Source organism: Oncorhynchus keta, unplaced genomic scaffold (genome assembly GCF_023373465.1).
Source record: "Oncorhynchus keta strain PuntledgeMale-10-30-2019 unplaced genomic scaffold, Oket_V2 Un_contig_1649_pilon_pilon, whole genome shotgun sequence".
NCBI classification, from domain to species: Eukaryota; Metazoa; Chordata; class Actinopteri; order Salmoniformes; family Salmonidae; genus Oncorhynchus; species Oncorhynchus keta.
In genome coordinates, this window is record NW_026279949.1 from 57,280 (window position 1) to 81,124 (window position 23,845).

At 44.5% G+C, this 23,845-nt stretch overlaps 1 protein-coding gene across 1 annotated transcript in view; it reads right to left on the reverse strand.

Moving 5' to 3' along the window:
- Positions 1-2,694: 2,694 nt before the first annotated feature.
- Positions 2,695-23,845, reverse strand: part of LOC127919390 (cadherin-2-like) — a gene marked incomplete at its 5' end in the record, with an annotated part of 45,333 nt that continues 24,182 nt past the window's right edge. The window contains 2 exons of the mRNA XM_052502880.1: positions 2,695-4,276; positions 16,298-16,459. Coding sequence (XP_052358840.1) covers positions 4,070-4,276; positions 16,298-16,459 — 369 coding nt within the window. The remainder of the gene's footprint in view (positions 4,277-16,297; positions 16,460-23,845) is intronic.

The following is a 23,845-nucleotide window of genomic DNA, read 5'->3' on the forward strand; positions in this document are numbered from 1 at the left end:
TGTAATATTAAAGTTGATGTACCCCTAAATAAAAATAAATGAAGAAGACAGTGAATGTTCCTGAGTGGCCGAGTTACAGTTTTGACTTAAATCTACTTGAAAATGTATGGTTGAAGAATTATAAAAAGAATAATTGGCAAATATTGCAAAATCCAGGACTGGAAAGCTCTTAGAGACTTATCCAGAAAGACTCAACACTGGAATCACTGCCAAAGGTGCTTCTACAAAGTATTGACTTGGGTTGTGAATACTTGTGTAAATTACATATTTTTGTACAATTTTTTTTTACAAATGTACAAACATATATATAAAAAAATCCACTTTGTCTTTATGGAGTATTGTGTGTAGATGTCTTTGTCTTTATGGAGTATTGTGTGTAGATGTCTTTGTCTTTATGGAGTATTGTGTGTAGATGTCTTTGTCTTTATGGAGTATTGTGTGTAGATGTCTTTGTCTTTATGGAGTATTGTGTGTAGATGTCTTTGTCTTTATGGAGTATTGTGTGTAGATGTCTTTGTCTTTATGGAGTATTGTGTGTAGATGTCTTTGTCTTTATGGAGTATTGTGTGTAGATGTCTTTGTCTTTATGGAGTATTGTGTGTAGATGTCTTTGTCTTTATGGAGTATTGTGTGTAGATGTCTTTGTCTTTATGGAGTATTGTGTGTAGATGTCTTTGTCTTTATGGAGTATTGTGTGTAGATGTCTTTGTCCTTATGGAGTATTGTGTGTAGATGTCTTTGTCTTTATGGAGTATTGTGTGTAGATGTCTTTGTCTTTATGGAGTATTGTGTGTAGATGTCTTTGTCTTTATGGAGTATTGTGTGTAGATGTCTTTGTCTTTATGGAGTATTGTGTGTAGATGTCTTTGTCTTTATGGAGTATTGTGTGTAGATGTCTTTGTCTTTATGGAGTATTGTGTGTAGATGTCTTTGTCTTTATGGAGTATTGTGTGTAGATGGGTGAGAGAAAAATATATATTTCATGTCATTTGAATTCAGGCTGTAACACAACAAACTGTGGAATAAGTCAAGGGATATGCATACTTTCCGAATGCACTGTATATGGACTTACTGTTAACAAACTGTCACCTAAGAACATACTAATGAAGGGGAAAGAAAGCAAGGTGCACCTTGTCTGTGACACTTGGACATAGTAGAACCCATTATCACATTTGAGGGACAGAGGGAGGGGTATTACTTGTCATTTCTGTTACACTTTGTAACTGCCAATAGTCTGCTACGAACCAAGGGGGAAGGATGATTAGCTCCTCCTACCAAATAAGCCATAAAACGCTCTGTCTTTGTCATTTCCTTCTGTATTCGGGTAGAGTGCATCGAGGTAATAAAGTGGTGTTGGTTGAACATATTGCCCTCCTCGTTCTTTCAGTTGGAAATAATTCTTTCAACTCTGTTTTATTCAAACAGCATCCTTTCATTTTTTTCTCTGTCTCCCCTCTTTCTTCTCCCCTCTTTCTTCTCTGTCTCCGGCAGGCTGTAGAGTAAAGATATACAGTAGCTGACATGCCCTTGAGGGAGTTAATGGATGCCACACTGGAGAGTGAAACCAGTGTGAAACCACAATGTGTTTCATGTTGGATTTAAAACAAAGGAAGAAGAGAAAGAAAGGAGAAGATTTAAACCTTCCACAGTACGCTACAGTTCAGGCATCCCCACTGGGAGAATTAGAGGACAAACACAGAATAACAAACTGGGAATTACAGTGTGTGTGTGAGAGAGAAAGAGTGTGTCTGTGTGTGTGTACAGTAGGTCAGCATGTGGTGTTTATATAAGACAATTATATACACACCCCCACCATTCAGTTAATTGGGAAATCAATGTTTAGATAATAAACTAGGTGCAATTAAAAAATAAAACATATTCCTCCCGAGTGGCGCAGCAGTCTAAGACACTGCATCGCAGTGCTAGAGGCGTCCCTTCAGACCCAGTTTTGATCCCAGGCTGTGTCACAAATGGTCGTGACCGGGAGTCCCATAGGGCGGCGCACAATTGGCCCAGCGTCATTTGGGTAGGGTTTGGCCGGTGGGGGCTTTACTTGGCTCATTGCGCTCTAGCGACTCCTTGTGGCTGGCCGGGTGCCTGCAGGCTGACCCAGCTGTCACCAGTTACTGGTGTTGATTGATTAAGGCCTTGTGTGTGTTTGTAGATAAAGGCCCTTGGAAGAGTGAAATAATGTAAAGATAGATGTCTGTGTGTGTGGTGGTGGGGGTGTTAATATTGGAATGAGAAAAGCAGAATAGGAAAAGAGAATAGGGATGGGAAAGAGGGATGAGAGAGATAGATTGTGTAGTTTAAAAATAGGACTTGCCAGTAGCTGGTTGAATATGACATTGATTGATCAACAGATACCGGACTGCAGAACTGCCCACAGAGGACTGCGTACATACACACGCACGCAGTGAGGTGGAGGAGTAGGATGGAGGTAGCGTGGTGGTTTGTATGCTGCCTAAGGCATTAGCAACCTAAACTCCAAACCACAGATACATATTAACAGCCCACACCCCTTCCACTATCCTCACCACACTAATGTCTATAATAGAGATGGAAGAACGGAGAGGAGAGAGAGAGAAAATATAGCCCTGAAAAGGAGCTGGAATCCCTGAGTTGGGAATAAAGGGAGTGTGTGTGTGTGCATAAAAATTTGGAAAATACCTTTTTGTATAATGAAAAGATAAAAACATGCAAAACATTTTTAATCTGTAATCCAAATTATACATATACAATGTTCTGGATAGTAGCATTACTTTCAGAGACCACGCTCAAAATAGAACAACAACCAAAAATAAAATACAATCTGTACATATTTGTGTTTACAGTGAGTAGCCAATCAGAGAAGAGTACCAGATGAACACTAAGGCAGATGAACATCTTCATCATCATTGTCATCTTGGTTTAGTCAGAGTTGGAGTAAATTCCTTTTGAATTTAATCAATTCAGGAAGTAAACTGAAATTACAATTACAGTTAAAAATGTGGAATTGGAATTGCAGTTTACTTCCTGAATTGACTGAATTGAAGTGGAATTGACCCCACTCTGGTTTTGGTCGTCTCCACCGACCAAACCTCAGAGTAACTAAACAATATGTCTACTACAAAATGTAGGACTGGTGACTTTACATAGCAAAAACTTACAATGTGAAAAAAGCTTAAAACAAAACAAAGAAAACCAGGGAAACTATCTAGTCTTTTAGCATCTACTGTACATGTCATCTCTCAATGCTCTCGATCCAGCAATGGGGACTGTTCATCCTGTGTGTCTCCATGGCAACGAAGATGACTTACACACTCTGGCAGTGAGGTGTAACCTGAACAACACTTTATTTCACACATCAAACACACGTGGTGAAGCATGCGTTCCTCATTTTAAACATCCGCTCTCTTACAGACGAAAATCCCTGCTAGAGTCAGGACCTTGAAAGTCATGAAGAACAAAAAACAAAAACAGAATCAAAATAATGTACAACAAGGCACGTTTTCACCCCAGTGCTTCTGTACTGTGAGATTCAAGTGTAACTAAGCGTCCTTAACATCGTTAACTGCTGAGCGACCACCCAGACTCTCTCATTCGCCGTTAACTACCCGTCAAAGTACCAACGGTCGGTTTACTTCCAATGTTCTCCACCGAGCGTGTGGCTAACACTCCGCTAGCCTCAGTTAACCTGTATGCTAACTGGCTAGGCTAGCAGTTGCCACAGAAATGTACTCGAGCTGTTAGCGACCCTTAGCATGTAGGCTAAGACTCCATTCTAACCTCAGTTAGCCTTAATGCTAGCAGGCTAGGCAAGCAGTCACCATATTCTCCTCTGAGTTTTAGCTATCCTAAGCATACGGGGAACAATCCACTAGGCTCAGTTATCCTGTATGCTAGCAGGTTACGCTAGCAGTTGCCACACCAACATACTCCACTTTGTTTCTGTCCTCTGTTCAAGTCAGCCAAAATAGTCTCTTTACAACCAGCACTCCTTCCCTGTCCCATGATAGAAAAGTGCCACTCATGTTCCCTCCCCCATCCCACCCACCCCTTGCCAATTCCCCCCAGCACGGGGCTAGTCCTAGTTGTCCCCTCCACCATAGAGGTCTGCCAGCTTGCGGAAGCGCGGGCCCCAGTCGCTGAGGTAGTCGTAGTCCTGGTCTCCGCCGGAAGAGGAGGAGTGAAGGGAGCTGAGGGAGCCAGCAGTGGAGCCACTGCCCTCATAGTCAAACACCAGAAGACTGTCGTAGGGAGGCGCTGTCGGGTCATTATCAGCTGCCTTCAGACCCTGTGGAGGGAGATAAAAAAATAATGAGAGATAAAAGGTAAAAGGAGGGAGTAAAGGAGAGAAAGAAGAGGAGATAAAAAGGGAAGAAGCGAAAGAGGTAGGGGAAAGAGAGAGAAAAAGGGGAAAAAATTGTCAGGAGAGAGAAAAAGAGGGGGAATGAGATATATAGAATGAGAGAGATAGAGGGAGCAAGAGAGTAAGGGTAGAGGAGAAAAAGGAGGGATTATGGAGGGTGGAGGAGAGAAGAGGAGGATTTAGGTCAGGCTAGACAGATGCTGGGTCTGTCTCTCTGAGGAGATTCAGCAGATTACTGAGCACAGCACTATATTTAAAACCAACCCATACTTCACACACACACGTGCACACACACACTAACACACCACAGCTGACAGACTTTGTTATAATATAATAATAACTTTGTCATTGACGGACATCTTGTCAGAGTGCTAAAATCAATCAAATAAATCTGATAAGATGAGGCTCTAGACATGTTTTTGAAACATGTCAGTCTCAGTCACAGCAAATTTGTGATCAGAATTTTAACAACCACAGTGTTAAATGTAACACTTCCTTAGAAAATATATTGGACCATCTCAAATAGTGTTAACCTTAGTTTATCAACACTTCGAAAAGTTAACACCCCAAGAGTGTTGAGTCCTTAAATACCATGGGTGTTGCAAAACCCCCCATAAATTAACACTTGCTGATGCTGTTACACTTTCTCAGTGTTAGGGAAATAACACATGTGTTGTTACAGTAACTCATTTTGGGGTGTTGTTCTAAAACTGTAAGGCAGGTATGCCCAACCTTCTTTGACTTGAGATCTACTTTTTCATTTGCCAGCCTGATGAGATCTACAGTCTCTAAATCGAAACCAACCCACAAAATGTATACAATGCAACACACCACTGAGTATGGACCTGAAGCTATGATACCTATTTGATAGCCAAATATAATGTGGACAAATAACATGTTTTCCACAAATAAGTGCAACTTACCATTGTGTGACTTTTGGCATTGGGTGGATGTCACGACCTCCGCCGAAGTCGGCTCCTTTCCTTGTTCGGCGTCACTGGCTTTCTAGCCATCGCCGCTCCATTTTTCATGTATCCATTTGTTTCGGAATTCCGGAAACCGGAATAAATTGCGCCTGTTCACTACCCTCTGCTCTCCTGCACCTGACTTCGCCTCCGATACACACTCCTAACAGAATTCTACACCAACCATTGAGTCAGCAGGAGCAGGTACACCGGTCAGAGGGGTCGAGGAACGCGTCCAGGAACACACGGCTATGCTACATCATCTCGGTGCAATGACGGATCGCGTTGTCCAGACCATGGACCGCTGGGAGAGACAGGAAGTCTCTCCAGCGCCTCGACCAGCTCAACCGGGGTTATCTCTACCCGTCCCGTCCGGATCCAGCTCCAGTGGCATACGTCTCTCCCTTCCCAGGGAGTATGATGAGACAGCCGCACAGTGCCAGGGGTGCCTTTTGCAACTGGACCTTTACCTGGCCACTATTCACCCAGCTCCCTCAGGAAGGGAGAGAGTATCCACCCTTGTCTCCTGCCTCTCAGGGAGAGGTGTGGGGTAGGAAGACGCAGTGTTGGACCACTTCGAGGAGTTTACCCTCCGTTTCCGGGCTGTCTTTGACCATCCGCCTGAAGGTAGAGCGGCGGTTGAACTACTTTTCCATTTGAGGCAGGGGATGAGGAGCGAGGAGTTCGGACCTTGGCCACCGGATCAGGATGGAACGACAGGGCCCTCAACGCCCACTATCGATTCAGCTTACGTGAGGACGTCCGACGGGAGGTTGCTTGCAGGGATGCCACCACCACCTTTGACCAACTGGTGGATATGTCCATCTGGTTGGATAACCTGCTGGTCATCTGTGGACGTCCTGAGTGGGCTCTGTCAGTTCCATCGCCCATCGCTCCCACACCCATGGAGTTGGGAGGGAAGCGCGTAGGGAGGCTGGAGGAGGAGCCTTCACGTGCACCATCTGTGGCAGCAGAGGGCACACTGCCGGTCGGTGCCGGGTTGGTCCCTCTGGGAGTCGAGGAAGCAGGCAGGGCACTCTGGCGTCACCTACATTTACATTTACATTTAAATGTAACATGTACATTTACATTTACATCACCTCAGGTGAGTATGCACCACCCTCATCCAGAGTCCTCTGCTGTTCATCTGTTTGTACCTGTTTGTTTTCCTGAGTTCTCCCCGCATTTTATTGACAGAGCTTTAGCACTTAGTTTAGGTATCCCCATTATTCCTGTGGATAGACCTTTTCCGGTTCACGCTCTGGATAGTCGACCATTGGGGTCCTGGCTAATCAGGGAGGCCACCATCTCCCTGGCCATGGAGACGCAGGGGGTTCCTGATTAGAAAATCAGTCTCTTTCTCATTGACTCTCCTGTGTTTCCCGTGGTACTAGGTCTTCTCTGGTTAGCTCTGCATAACCCCACCATTTCCTGGCAACAGAGGGCTCTCATAGGGTGGTCGCGAGAGTGCGACCACCCTATGGTCGCGAAGGTGACTCAATTACCACCCCATCGGCGGGGGGATTGTGCGATAAATCTCCTGGTAGACGCTGCACTTCCCAGGAGTCACGTGTATCCCCTGTCACAAGTGGAGACGGTGGCTATGGAGACATTTGTCTCTGAATCCCTGCGTCAGGGGTAAATTCGGCCCTCCACTTCACCCACCTCCTCGAGTTTATTTTTTGTGAAGAAGAAGGATGGAGGTCTGCGCCCGTGCATTGATTAGAGGTCTCAATCAAATCGAAAATGATCTGCCAAAATTGTTGCAACCCCTACTAGCCTGTTCAACCTCTCTTTCGTATCATCTGAGATTCCCAAAGATTGAAAGCTGCAGCGGTCATCCCCCTCTTCAAAGGGGTGACACTCTAGACCCAAACTGCTACAGACCTACATCTATTCTACCCTGTCTTTCTAATGTCTTCGAAAGCCAAGTTAACAAACAGATTACCGACCATTTCGAATCCCACCGTGCCTTCTCCGCTATGCAATCTGGTTTCAGAGCTGGTCATCGGTGCCCCTCAGCCACGCTCAAGTTCATAAACAACATCATAACCGCCATCGATAAGAGACATTACTGTGCAGCAGTATTCATCAACCTGGCCAAGGCTTTCGACTCTGTCAATCATAACATTCCTATTGGCAGACTCGACCGCCTTGGTTTCTCAAATGATTGCCTTGCCAACTACTTCTCTGAGTTCAGTGTGTCAAATCGGAGGGCCTGTTGTCCGGACCTCAGGCAGTCTCTATGGGGGTGCCACAAGGTTCAATCCTCGGGCCGACTCTCTTCTCTGTATACATCAATGATGTTGCTCTTGCTGCTGGTAACTCTCTGGTACACCTCTACACAGACGACACTATTCTGTATACTTCTGGCCCATCTTTGGACACTGTTTTAACAAACCTCCAGACGAGCTTCAATGTCCTACAACTCTCCTTCCAGAATCACATTAAGCATCTCAAGTAGAATTGGCTTCCTATATTGCACCAAAGCATCCTCCACTCATGCTGCCAGACATGCCGTCCAGAGTAGTGCTGCTGGATGGGCGAGCAGGTGCGGGCAGTGATCGGTTGAATAGCATGCATTTAGTTTTACTTGCATCTATAAAATAGCCTCCAACACTCTATTCAACAAACTGGATGCAGTCTATCACAGTGCCACCCGTTTTGTCAGCAAAGCCCCATACACTACCCACCAATGCGACCTGTACGCTCTCGTTGGTTGGCCCTCGCTTCATACTCGTCGCCAAACCCATTGGCTACAGGTTATCTACAAGTCTCTGCTAGGTAAAGACCAGCCTTATCTCAGCTCACTAGTCACCATAGCAGCACCCACTCGTAGCATGCGCTCCAGCAGGTATATCTCACTGGTCACCCCCAAAGCCAATTCCTCCTTAGCTCGTATTTCCTTCCAGTTGTCTGCTACCAATGACTGGAACGAACTGCAAAAATATCTGAAGCTGGAGACTCATATCTCCCTCACTAGCTTTAAGCACCAGTTGTCTTAGCAGCTCACAGATCACTGCACCTGTACATAGCTCATCTGTAAACAGCCCATCTATCTACCTACCTCAACCCCATACAGTATGTATTTACTTATCTTGCTCCTTGGCACCCCAATGTCTCTACTTGCACATTCATCTTCTGCACATCTACCATTCCAGTGTTTAATTGCTATATTGTAATTACTTCGCCACCATGGCCTATTTATTGCCTTAAGAGGAATACCTATGTGAGAATGCTGTTCATCGACTACAGCTCGGCATTCAACACCATAGTACCCTCCAAGCTCGTCATCAAGCTCGAGACCCTGGGTCTCGACCCCCGCCCTGTGCAACTGGGTACTGGACTTCCTGACGGGCCGCCCCCAGGTGGTGAGGGTAGGCAACAACATCTCCTCCCCGCTGATCCTCAACACGGGGGCCCCACAAGGGTGCGTTCTGAGCCCTCTCCTGTACTCCCTGTTCACCCACGACTGCGTGGCCACGCACGCCTCCAACTCAATCATCAAGTTTGCGGACGACACAAAAGTGGTAGGCTTGATTACCAACAACGACGAGACGGCCTACAGGGAGGAGGTGAGGGCCCTCGGAGAGTGGTGTCAGGAAAATAACCTCACACTCAACGTCAACAAAACTAAGGAGATGATTGTGGACTTCAGGAAACAGCAGAGGGATCACCCCCCTATCCACATCGATGGAACAGTAGTGGAGAGGGTAGCAAGTTTTAAGTTCCTCGGCATACACATCACAGACAAACTGAATTGGGAAATGATGTAAATATATCACTAGCCACTTTAAACAATGCTACCTTATATAATGTTACTTACCCTACATTATTCATCTCATATGCATACGTATATACTGTACTCTACATCATCGACTGCATCCTTATGTAATACATGTATCACTAGCCACTTTAACTATGCCACTTTGTTTACTTTGTCTACATACTCATCTCATATGTATATACTGTACTCGATACCATCCACTGTATCTTGCCTATGCTGCTCTGTACCATCACTCATTCATATATCCTTATGTACATATTCCTTATCCCCTTACACTGTGTATAAGACAGTAGTTTTGGAATTGTTAGTTAGATTACTTGTTGGTTATCACTGCATTGTCGGAACTAGAAGCACAAGCATTTCGCTACACTCGCATTAACATCTGCTAACCATGTGTATGTGACAAATAAAATTTGATTTGATTGATTTGAACTCCCTTATCTTACCTCATTTGCACTCACTGTATATAGACTTCCATTTTTTTGTTCTACTGTATTATTGACTATGTTTTGTTTATTCCATGTGTAACGCTGTGTTGTTGTATGTCTCGAAATGCTATGCTTTATCTTGGCCAGGTCGCAGTTATAATGAGAACTTGTTCTCAACTAGCCTACCTGGTTAAATAAAGGTGAAATAATATATATATATATTTTTTAAATGTAAAAAATCACAGTGAGGTACAGTTACCCGCTACCTCTTATCGCCACGGCAATGTAGGCAATGCACGGGGCGCGCTTCTTCACTAAACTGGATCTCAGGAGTGAGTACAATCTGGTGCGTATCCGAGGGGGAGACGAGTGGAAGACGGCGTTTAGTACCACCTCAGGGCATTATGAGTACCTCGTCATGCTGTACGGGTTGATGAATGCTCCCTCAGTCTTCCAATCCTTTGTAGACAAGATTTTCAGGGACCTGCACGGGCAGGGTGTAGTGGTGTATATCGATGACATTCTGATATACTCCGCTACACGCGCCGAGCATGTGTCCTTGGTGCGCAAGGTACTTGAACGACTGTTGGAGCATGATCTGTACGTCAAGGCTGAGAAATGCCTGTTCTTTCAACAGTCCGTCTCCTTCCTAGGGTATCGCATTTCCACATCAGGGGTGGAGATGGAGAGTGACCGCATAGCAGCCATGCGTAATTGGCCAACTCCCACCATGGTAAAGGAGGTGCAGTGATTTTTAGGGTTTGCCAACTACTACCGGAGATTTATCCGGGGTTTTGGCCAGGTGGCTGCTCCCATTACCTCACTGCTGAAGGGGATCCGGTACGTCTGCAGTGGTCTGTTGAGACGGACAGGGTTTTTGGGCAGTTGAGGGCTCTGTTTACCTCGGCTCACGTGCTGGCCCATCGGGATCCCTCTTTGGCATTCATAGTGGAGGTGGATGCGTCATAGGCTGGGACTTCCGCCGAAGTCGGCTCCTCTCTTTGTTCTGCGGCGTTCGGCGGTCAACGTCACCGGCTTTCTAGCCATTGACGCTCCATTTTTCATGTATCCATTTGTTTTGTCTTGTTCCCTGCACACCTGGTTTTCATTCTCCAATCAATCCATATGTATTTATTCCTCTGTTCCCATCATGTCTTTGTGTGAGATTGTTTCATGTTACGTGTATTTGGATATTGTGGATTTTGTTATATGCATTTATTTTTGTCTATGTTCTGTGTTTTAGGCACATTTGTTGTTTATTTTGTGCTGTTTTCTAAACCAGAATAAATTGCGCCTGTTCACTACCCTCTGCTCTCCTGCACCTGACTTCGCCACTGCTACACACTTATTACAATGGAGGCAAGTAGGTTTTCATATTCAGGGCTGTAGCAGCTCGTTGCAAGTCTAGTGCAGGCCAAAGACGTGCTTTTCCAGAGTGATTTACAGTCAGTGCATTCACGTAAGGTTGATAAAAAAACATCATAGTCTTAACAAGTAAGATTTCTGGAACCATTACTGGGAATGCTGTTGTAGTTAAGGATACATAGGTCTTCAAAATATCCTATATTTGTAATAAGATTTCTTTAGGATGAATCTTTGCCAGTCTCTGGCAAGTTCAGAGTAAATTGCTGTCATATTCACAGTAATTTGCCACCAGTGTCCAGTAAATTACTGCAACATACAGAGCAATGACATGGTCCAATACTGTAAGAATGTAAATGCTACTGTAATCATGTTGGTATTTTAGTATTTTACTCTAATTACTTTGGATTAGGGCAAACTGGTTGTCTGCTAGGTACTTGTATATTACAGTATATTTAAGATTATTTGGTGTTTCACGTTTATGCTAGTGATGGGTCGTTCGCAAACGAGTCGGCTCTAAGAGAGAACTTTTTAATCCGCCTCGCATATCAGAATAGCCAAATCTATTTATAAAAATAAATAAAAAATTAAGATATGAATAATCAAAAGATCTAAATAAATAGAATGAACCAATTCAAAGAACAAAAAAAATATTAAACAATATAGGCCTAAATGCTCAAGCGCGCACACATTTGTTCTGACTGTCTGCTCAGGCTAGCAGCCTCACCTGTAGATCCTGTCAATCAGACATACAGTGTCAGCCAATGAACCAAAGATCCGTGAGGGCCGAGCCAACTCACTCACAGTCACACACTTAGCAGCCGAGGAGAGAGAGGAAGGACAGCTGTGAAAACAACAGCTGGAAAATGAGTTGGAAGCACAGTAGCATTTGGATACATTTTAATAATGTAGACACTGTTAGAGCACAGTGTAGAATTTGCCAAAACAAAATCTCATATAAAGCCGGGTTCTATGCACAACCTACACCATCATATGGGGCGGCAGCGTAGCCTAGTGGTTAGAGCGTTGGACTAGTAACCGGAAGGTTGCGAGTTCAAACCCCCGAGCTGACAAGGTACAAATCTGTCGTTCTGCCCCTGAACAGGCAGTTAACCCACTGTTCCCAGGCTGTCATTGAAAATAAGAATGTGTTCTTAACTGACTTGCCTGGTTAAATAAAGGTAAAATAAAAAATAAAATATGGGAACTGTGCACCCAACTGTTAAGCTAGCTGTTGCGGAGCTTTGAGAAACTAGCGGGCCTGCTAGTGTATCCACTCAGTCAAGTAGGCTTACTCCGTGACCCACAGCAACGCAGTCTTCTAAGGACCAGTTTATGCCAAAGTCTATGTCTGTAGCAAGACAAGGCCAAATTGTTATTGCATTGGTTAAAATGATTGCCACCAATTTACAGTAATTTTAGATCGTGGAGGACTGAGGTTTTTTAGAAATTATAGCAATAGTCTAAATCCAATGTACACTATTCCAAGCAGGAAAACCCTTTCAAAATCACTTATTCCTCAACTGTACGAGAGCACACAGGCTTCAGGGCGGGAAAGAGTCCAAAAAGCTACTGTAGTTTGCCTTACCACTGACTGCTGGACATCAAGGGTAACCACTTCTTACCAGTCGGTTACATGTCACTTCATTGAAGATTTTTGATGTCTAGCTGTCTTCTGGACTGCTTTGAGTTCAGCCGCAGACACACCTCAGAGAACTTGGCAGAGGAACTGTTGAGAGTGGCCAGAGAATAGAAAGTCGATGGAAAAGTGCTATTGTGTTAGCGTCAATGCAGCTAACATAACCCATCATCCATGTCTTGCCCACACAATCAACCTGATTGTAAGAGATGCTCTGAAGGTGATGAAGCCCACTGTCGACAAAGTGAAAGCAGCTGTGGAATACTTCCACAGGAGCACAGTAGATGCTGAAAAACTAAAGTCTACACAATGTCAGATCGGGATGCCTGAGCTGAGGCCTAAACAAGACTGCACGACAAGGTGGAATTCAACGTTTTATATGTTGAAGCGGTTTCTTGAGTCAAGGATGCCATCACCTCTGCCATTGTCAATGCACCTGTTGATGCTCTGACCCAAGAGGAATGGGAGGTGGTGGAGGAGGTGTGCAGAGTCCTGGAACCCTTTGAGCAGGTCACTGTGGAGATCAGTGGAGAGAGGTACAGTAAGCACTTATTACTACATCATTATTTAATCCAATATTATATATGTATATGAGCAGTAGATGATAATGTAGTTCCAGTAGACAAAACCTGAACTAATAAACGTACTGTTCTCTCTTTTCAGCTATGTGACAGTCTCAAAAATGATACTTCTGTGTAAGGGTCTGCAGCCAATCACAGGCAGCCGCCGGAGAGAAGCAAATGTAACCACAGGACATGTGACAGAGTTGATGGACACCCTATGTTCATCAATGGACAGAAAGTTCCAAAGAGTGGAATATAATCACGTGCTATCAGAAACTGCTGCACTTGACCCCAGGTTTATGAAGTCAGACTTCAGTGAGGCCAGAGCAATTGATGATGCTCTTCAAAGAATAACCTGAGCAGCAGGGAGGGACAGCCCCAGCAGTCAGCTGGCTCATGCACCATAGCAACAGGGAGAAGAAGGATCAGATGGAGCAGAAGCACCAGCAGTAGTGCCACAAACGTCTGCTGTTTGGATGCTGTTTGAGGAGAGAGCAACTGGGGATGCAGCACGAAGGAATCCCTCAGCAGATGCCATAATGCCAAAGATCTGCAGATCCTCTGAGCTGGTGGAAGAACAAGGCCTCTGTCTACCCACGGCTTACTAAAGTCATGACAGGGAGACTCTGCATAGTGGCCACATCCTTTCCCTTTGAGAGGGTCTTCTCGAAAACAGGATAATAATTACTGAGAGAAGAAACCGCATCAGCCCCTCGAAAGTGAGGCAGCTTGCATTTCTGAATGCTCAAAGTTCAGAGGAGACTGTGTGAATCAAGCCTTCATGGTTGAATTTCTGCAAAGAAACCACTACTAAAGGACACCAATAAGAAGAAGAGACTTGCTTGGGACAAGAAACACTAGAAATGGACAATAGACCGGTGGAAATCTGTCCTTTGGTCTGATGAGTCCAAATTTGAGATTTTTGGTTCCAACCGCAGTGTCTTTGTGAGACACAGAGTAGGTGAACAGATGATCCCCACATGTGTGGTTCTCACCGTGACGCATGGAGGAGGTGTGATGGTGTGGGGTGCTTTGCTAGTGACACTGTCAGTGATATATTTAGAATTCAAGGCACACTTAACCAGCATGGCTACCACAGCATTCTGCAGCGATACGCCATCCCTGCTGGTTTCCGCTAGTGGGACTATCATTTGTTTTTCAACAGTAGAATGACCCAACACACACCTCCAGGCTGTGTAAGGGCTATTTGACCAAGAAGGAGAGTGATGGAGTGCTGCATCAGATACCTGGCCTCCACAAACACCCAACGTTAACCAAATTGAGATGGTTTGGGATGAGTTGGACCGCAGAGTGAAGGAAAAGCAGTCAACAAGTGCTCAGCATATGTGGGAACTCCTTCAAAACTGTTGGAAAAGCATTCCAGGTGAAGCTGGTTGAGAGAATACCAAGAGTGTGCAAAGACGTCATCAAGGCAAAGGGTGGCTACTTTGAAGAATCAAAAAATATATATTTTGATTTGTTTAACACTTTTTGGTTATTATATCATTCCATATGTGTTTTTTCATAGTTCTGAATGTTTTCTCTATTATTCTACCATGTAGAAAATAGTAAAAATAAAGAAAAACCCTTGAATGAGTAGGTGTGTCCAAACTTTTGACTGGTACTGTACATATAAAATTGTATGGTACTGTACTCTGTGGGGTACAGCATTCTCACTAATGGGCGCAACAAATACTGGTTATAACCTCTTTCAAGGCACACCTCAAAATATGTTAATGATCCAGAGATTATTTCACACTCCCACAACATTTTCCCACAATGCAATATAATTCACAGTATGCTGCTTTAAATATACAGTTAATACAGTACTTTACTGTAAAATTGTACTGTCAAATTATTTTAAAGCAGTGTAGCAGAACGCCGATGATCCCCGATAATGCATTGCTCTTTACAGTATTGTAATATAGAATTACAGTAACTAACTGAAAGTTTTGCAGTAAACTTTCAGCAATTTGTTACAGTGCACCTGTTGTTTATGAAGCATGGGACAAATAACATTTGATTTGATTTGACACACAAGACCTAGGAAACACAGCGAAAGGGATGGGGATACATGGTCATTTAACCCAAACCTTCTGAATCAGAGAGGTGCGGGGGGCTGCCTTACGCGACATCCACATCATCGGTGCCTGGGGAATAGTTATTGTGGGGGTTTTCTGCCTTGCTCAAGGGCAGAACAGCAGATTTTTCCACCTTGCCGGCTCAGAGATTTGAACAAGCAACCATTCGGTTACTGTCCCACTGCTCAATAGAAAAACATACTGTATTAACCCTTGGCCAAGAGTTGTCCTCATCGCCTAGATACAGTATAGACATCAACTCACTAGATTCAACACACATATTAAATCTACCTAACTGAGATTGAGCTATGACTATTCTGTTGTAGAGCCAACTGGAGCTGTCTAGAGGTGGAGCCCAAAGCCAGTCTCTTTCTGGGGATTAATGAAACTCAATGGATTTATCTTAAAATAGCCAGCCGGGCCAGCCCATGTTGTTATCACGCTAATCCTCACTGTTAGCAAAGCTAATTAAGAATTACTCATAGAGGCTCTCTCTCTGACACACACACACACACACACACACACACACACACACACACACACACACACACACACACACACACACACACACACACACACACACACACACACACACACACACACACACAGTCATACACACACAAGCTCATACGCATAGTTTCACACAATGACACACACACACACACACACACACACACACACACACACACACACACACACACACACACACACACACACACACACACACACACACACACACACACACACACACACACACACACACACACAGGCTCATACGCATAGTTTCACACAACACACACACACACACACACACACACACACACACACACACACACACACACACACACACACACACACACACACACACACACACACACACACACACACACACACACACACACAGGCTCATACGCATAGTTTCACACAATGACACACACACACACACACACACACACACACACACACACACACACACACACACACACACACACACACACACACACACACACACACACACACACACACACATACACACACAAGCTCATACGCATAGTTTCACACAATGACACACATGTAAGTGAGCATGCTCCCAATCAGACTCACACACACTCTGTAGCTACCTCGTGGATGAAGTCTCCTATATCTCCGGGGTGGGGTGCAGCAGAACGGAGGGGGTATATATGGTCCTGGTGTAGGGGCCTCTCATCCATACGTCGGATCCCCACCTTCACCATTTCCGTCTCCAAGGCGTCGGGCTGCTGCAGCTGGCTCAGGTCATAGTCCTGGAGGGGGAAGGGAAGGAGGGAGGGAGGGAATGAAGGCGGGAGGGAGGGAGGGAGAGAGAGATGAATACACTGAATCAAACAATGTAACACAGGCTGCACTACCACGTCGATCCTTACGTATTATTCCAATGTTGGTGGTGAGGTGACTGAAACGGTCATAAGCAGTTTATTCTATATAAACATAAACATGATCAGAGATCGCATAAGGTTATGAGATGAGCTTGTGACACTGGTTGGAAATGCTGTGATGTGGTGGTGAAAACAATATGTGAGTAAATGCTGATTGCCATTTGCTGTGAATAAAGTCATGCTCACTATCCTTTCAAAGCATTTTAGTTTAGTTTAGTTTAGTTTATTTTATTTTTACAGGGACAGTGCACATTAATCAACGTTTCAGTAAAAGTGCCGGTTTTAGCCAGCCGGCTAATTTTCAACCGCAGTCCCTGGGCAGGTTATTAAACACAATTACAATATAGACAATAGCACCATAGACATAGCAACATAGCAACATAGGACAAGCAAGACATAGCATACAGACAGAGCAACATAGAACAAAAAGCAGCAAGACAAAATTCATAAAAGCAACAAAGTGTTTCCATACCTCACAAGCTACAGACAACATGGAAAGCGGCAACACACAGCTAGGGACCATGTTCACAAATCTGATTGACCTTTAGCCAAGTCTTCAAGCATTTTGTGAAAGTGTGATATGTGGTGCAGTTATGTGTGTCTGATGGCAGTGTATTCCAGACATGGGAAGCTCTCACAGAGAATGCAGATTTACTAAAGGTGCTTTTCCTTAGGGGAACTATACAGTCACCTCTCATGGCAGACCTTGTGGATCTGCTGCCATATGTCTGGGTTTTCTGTTTAACAAAAATATTGAGTGGAGGGGAGCCAGGCCATTAAGGATCTTGAATACAAGACATGCGTCGGTGTATTGCACAAGATTTTCCCAACTCAAGAGCTCATGTTTTCTAAGGATGTGACAATGATGATGGCTATTGGGCTTCCTATCAAGCACTTTGAGAGCCTGTTTGTAGACAGACTGAATAGGTTTTAATGTTGTACAGCAAGCTTGGGCCCAACTAGTCAAGCAGTATGTTAAGTGGGGAGTATCATAGATTTGAAGTACAGTTTTGCTACCTCTGTAGTCAAACAATTTCGTATAAATCGGAAATTAGCTAGATTGAATTTAGTTATTTGAATTACCTTTTTCACATGCTTTTTAAAAGAGAGGTTGGAATCAAGTATGATGCCAAGGTACTTAAAATCGGATACCACCTGGAGCTTCTCCCTGACACATAGACATCTGGCTCAGTAGCATCTGTTGCCCTTTTTGAAGAACATGCAAACAGTTTTTTTCACATTGAGATGCAAACACGAGTCACAGAGCCACTTTGTAACCTGGACCATTACAGTAGTGAGTTCTTGTGCAGCTTGTTGTTTGCTCTTTGCATGCACATATATCACTGTATCATCTGCATACATTTGAACTTCAGACCCAGTACATACAGAAGGCAGATCATTAATGTACAGGCTGAACAGGAGGGGCCCCAGTATTGACCCTTGGGGCACGCCCACATCATAGCTACGAGTGGGCGACAGCTCATTGCTCACTCTGACACACTGAGTTCTGCCTTCAAGGTATGATTTCATCCATCTCAAGGCATCAGGGGAAAAGTTGAACATGGACAATTTTGTGATGAGAATCTCGTGGTTTTCTGTAAAAAACGAAAGGTGCATAAACTGCATGCGTTTGCCTTTTACTACACCACTGCACTGTACACACTATACACTGTAAAAAGCAACATGAGGCTGTTGTACACCTGAAGTGCTTTTACTGATTGGAATGATTGAACATTACACTTTGGTTTGTTCAACCTATTATTTTCAATTAGTCTGAAATCAAATAACAAATTTGACGGTTCAATGTTTTTTATGGAATGAAAGCTTCTAAATTGCTTTCAACACCTCATGCGCATTGGATAGCGGTAGTGGTGGGAAAATGACACTTCCTGAAGCATTGAGGCTCTCCAGACAATTCACATTGTTATTTTTGCTCACCCTTGAGAGGGAATGTCATTCCAGTTAATGTGGCCTATTCTATTCATTACTCAAACTTGTACACTGCCAGCATCTGTGACGATACAGTATGTAGGTGCGTGTGATTCAAAAGAAACGGATAATGTTTCTATGTTATGGTAGCCAATGCTTGGTTAGGATCTTGTGGCATGTGAAAGTCGAATATGTTTGGAAACATAATTTCAAGTTATTGACCCCCCCATTAAACATTAGTTTTGGATTTGTTATTTATTAAGTTTAATCAAAGGGGAAACTTAAGTTGAGTGTTGTATGAAATAAATTGCAACTTGAAATATAGGTTTGGTAATAATCCAATGAAACAGTTGGCAACCTCTCTCATCATCACCCAGTGCCTGGGCTTACCCCACCATACCCCTGTCTGCGCATTATTCCCTGAATATATTCTACCATGCCCAGAAATCTGCTCCTTTTATTCTCTGTCCCCAACGCTCTAGGCGACCAGTTTTGATAGCCTTTAGCCGCACCCTCATACTACTCCTCCTCTGTTCCGCGGGTGATGTGGAGGTAAACCCAGGCCCTGCATGTCCCCAGGCACCCTCATTTGTTGACTTCTGTGATCGAAAAAGCCTTGGTTTCATGCATGTCAACATCAGAAGCCTCCTCCCTAAGTTTGTTTTACTCACTGCTTTAGCACACTCTGCTAACCCTGATGTCCTTGCCGTGTCTGAATCCTGGCTCAGGAAGGCCACCAAAAATTCTGAGATTTCCATACCCAACTATAACATTTTCCGTCAAGATAGAACTGCCAAAGGGGGAGGAGTTGCAGTCTACTGCAGAGATAGCCTGCAAAGTAATGTCATACTTTCCAGGTCCATACCCAAACAGTTCGAACGACTAATTTAAAAATGACTCTCTCCAGAAATAAGTCTCTCACTGTTGCCACCTGCTACCGACCCCCCTCAGCTCCCAGTTGTGCCCTGGACACCATTTGTGAATTGATCGCCCCCCCATCTAGCTTCAGAGTTTGTTCTGTTAGGTGACCTGAACTGGGATATGCTTAACACCCCGGCAGTCCTACAATCTAAGCTAGATGCCCTCAATCTCACACAAATCATCAAGGAACCCACCAGGTACAACCCTAAATCTGTAAACAAGGGCACCCTCATAGACGTCATCCTGACCAACTGGCCCTCCAAATACACCTCCGCTGTCTTCAACCAGGATCTCAGCGATCACTGCCTCATTGCCTGTATCTGCTACGGAGCCGCAGTCAAACGACCACCCTCATCACTGTCAAACGCTCCCTAAAATACTTCTGTGAGCAGGCCTTTCTAATCGACCTGGCCCGGGTATCCTGGAAGGACATTGAGCTCATCCCTTCAGTTGAGGATGCCTGGTCATTCTTTAAAAGTAACTTCCTCACCATTTTAGATAAGCATGCTCCGTTCAAAAATGCAGAACTAAGAACAGATATAGCCCTTGGTTCACTCCAGACCTGACTGCCCTCGACCAGCACAAAAACATTCTCTGGCGGACTGCAATAGCATCGAATAGTCCCCGCGATATGCAACTGTTCAGGAAGTCAGGAACAAATACACGCAGTCAGTCAGGAAAGCTAAGGCCAGCTTCTTCAGGCAAAAATTTGCATCCTGTAGCTCCAACTCCAAAAGGTTCTGGGACACCGTGAAGTCCATGGAGAACAAGAGCACCTCCTCCCAGCTGCCCACTGCACTGAGGCTAGGTAACACGGTCACCACCGATAAATCCATGATTATCGAAAACTTCAACAAGCATTTCTCAACGGCTGGCCATACCTTCCGCCTGGCTACTCCAACCTCGGCCAACAGCTCCCCCCCGCAGCTACTCGCCCAAGCCTCCCCAGGTTCTCCTTTACCCAAATCCAGATAGCAGATGTTCTGAAAGAGCTGCAAAACCTGAACCCGTACAAATCAGCTGGGCTTGACAATCTGGACCCTCTATTTCTGAAACTATCCGCCGCCATTGTCGCAACCCCTATTACCAGCCTGTTCAACCTCTCTTTGATATTGTCTGAGATCCCCAAGGATTGGAAAGCTGCCGCAGTCATCCCCCTCTTCAAAGGGGGAGACACCCTGGACCCAAACTGTTACAGACCTATTTCCATCCGGCCCTGCCTATCTAAGGTCTTCGAAAGCCAAGTCAACAAACAGGTCACTGACCATCTCGAATCCCACCGTACCTTCTCCTCTGTGCAATATGGTTTCCGAGCCGGTCACGGGTGCACCTCATCCACGCTCAAGGTACTAAACGATATCATAACCGCCATCGATAAAAGACAGTACTGTGCAGCCCGTCTTCATCGACCTTGCCAAGGCTTTTGACTCTGTCAATCACCATATTCTTATCGGCAGACTCAGTAGCCTCGGTTTTCTGATGACTGCCTTGCCTGGTTCACCAACTACTTTGCAGACAGAGTTCAGTGTGTCAAATCGGAGGGTATGCTGTCCGGTCCTCTGGCAGTCTCTATGGGGGTGCCACAGGGTTCAATTCTCGGGCCGACTCTTTTCTCTGTATATATCAATGATGTTGCTCTTGCTGTTCCCTGATCCACCTCTACGCAGACGACACCATTCTATATACTTCCGGCCCGTCCTTGGACACTGTGCTATCTAACCTCCAAACGAGCTTCAATGCCATACAACACTCCTTCCGTGGCCTCCAACTGCTCTTAAACGCTAGTAAAACCAAATGCATGTGTTTCAACCGTTCGCTGCCTGCACGCCTGACTAGCATCACCAACCTAGATGGTTCTGACCTTGAATATGTGGACATCGATAAGCACCTAGGTGTCTGGCTAGACTGTAAACTCTCCTTCCAGACTCATATCAAACATCTCCAATTGAAAATCAAATCTAGAGTCGGCTTTCTATTCCGCAACAAAGCCTCCTTCACTCGCCAAACTTACCCTAGTAAAACTGACTATCCTACCGATCCTCGACTTCGGCGATGTCATCTACAAAATTGCTTCCAACACTCTACTCAGCAAACTGGATGCAGTTTATCATAGTACCATCCGTTTTGTCACTAAAGCACCTTATACCACCCACCACTGCGACCTGTATCCTCTAGTCGGCTGCCACTCACTACATATTCGTCGCCAGACCCACTGGCTCCAGGTCATCTACAAGTCCATGCTAGGTAAAGCTCCACCTTATCTCAGTTCACTGGTCACGATGGCAACACCCACCCGTAGCACGCGCTCCAGCAGGTGTATCTCACTGATCATCCCTAAAGCCAACACCTCATTTGGCCGCCTTTCGTTCCAGTTCTCTGCTGCCTGTGACTGGAACGAATTGCAAAATCGCTGAAGTTGGAGACTTTTGGAGTTGGAGACTTTTATCTCCCTCACCAACTTCAAACATCTGCTATCTGAGCAGCTAACCGATCGCTGCAGCTGTACATAGTCTATCGGTAAATAGCCCACCCATTTTTACCTACCTCATCCCCATACTGTTTTTATTTATTTACTTTTCTGCTCTTTTGCACACCAATATCTCTACCTGTACATGACCATCTGATCATTTATCAGTCCAGTGTTAATCTGCAGAATTGTAATTATTCGCCTACCTCCTCATGCCTTTTGCACACAATGTATATACACTCTCTTTTTTTTTCTACTGTGTTATTGACTTGTTAATTGTTTACTCCATGTGTAACTCTGTGTTGTCTGTTCACACTGCTATACTTTATCTTGGCCAGGTCGCAGTTGCAAATGAGAACTTGTTCTCAACTAGCCTACCTGGTTAAATAAAGGTGAAAAGAAAAGAAAATTGAAACATTACATTTGAATTCAACACATGCCGTATTTTTGCATTTAAAAAAACTAATTTACTTGTAAGCAGGTGAAGATTTTTTTTTAGGTTTATCCAAAGAGTAATTTTTAACAGTGTATGTAACTGCTGTCATGATCCTTCTCTCTCATTCCAACATGACCTTATTACACTCACTCAGTGAATGAGAGAGTGTTTTTTTTTATTGTTTATTTCACTTTTGTCTATCTATTTTACTTACTTCTGCAATGTAAACATGTTTCCCATGCCAATAAAGCCATTACATTGAATTGAGAGAGAGCGTGAGAGAGATAGAAGGCTAAGAGAGATAGGCTCTGATCTCCTTTTGAATTGCCAGTGTCTGATTCATTGAAAAACACGATGAAACATTCATCTCCAAGGGGATCGACTTAAAGAGCATTTTCAGAGACATTAAAGCCTGGCCAAGTAATGACCTTGGGCTTTGTTCACCGTAATAGCTAACCAATGAAACACTTTCAGGGGAGAGCTGTGAATGCCACCATAACATGATGGACAGAGTGAGAGGTCGAGGAAATGGATGGATAAATACAGATGGCTTTGTCACTATGCTAGGCTTTATTGTTATTTCTTAGACAGAGGAGAACACATATGCAGGCTTATTTCCCTTTGGCACCTTATTCTCTTTAAAGTGCACTACTTTTGACCAGGGTCCAAAGAAGTGCACTGTATACGAATAGGGTGCCATCTGGAATGCGACCACAGACATCTCTACAGACAGCCAGCTAGTCAGTCAGGTCTGAAAGGGACTCAGCCATTGTTACCGGAGGAAAATAGCTGGGTTTTATCATTGCTCACCATTCTTAGTCTTTGACACCAGGATGATAGGCAAAAAGCTGATGTATTTGTTTTATCCATTTAAAACGCTTAAAGTAACATGTGCAATGTGTGTGTGTTTGTCATTTGAGAGGCTGTATTATAACTGTATGTCTGGAAGTCTTTGCGTTTGGGTCTTCTGAAAGAGGTTTGTGGTTTTCTTAGCAGTGGCTGGTTGAAGAGGATATGGCCGTTAGTACCACAGAAGAGAGCCACAATGTGTGATTAATGTACAGAGAGACTGTACACCTTACTTTTTGGATTGTCTGGATTTGTTACAGGTCAGGCCTGTGCTGTTGTTAGCATTGGCTATATGACCATCAACACACAATGGTGTTAGCCTCAGTATAGTAACCATTTAGGACCAGAGGGCCAGACTTTGTCTACATCCCAAATGTCGCCCTATCCCCTTTATAGTGTACTTTTGACCAGGCCCTATGGGTTGCACATTCTGCGGCTCTGCCATTGGCATCAGTGTAGCATAGTATCCGTTTAGAACCAGAGAACCAGACTATGTGACTGTTCCTGTAGCTGTCCCTGGCCTGACCACTCCCCATAGCCCCTCACCACTGGGAGTCCCAGACAGACATTACTAATCCATCTCACAGCTGGGGGCTGATCAGGGGAACTAGCCGCTACGCTCACCAACAGTTAATTTTCCCGTCACTGCCGA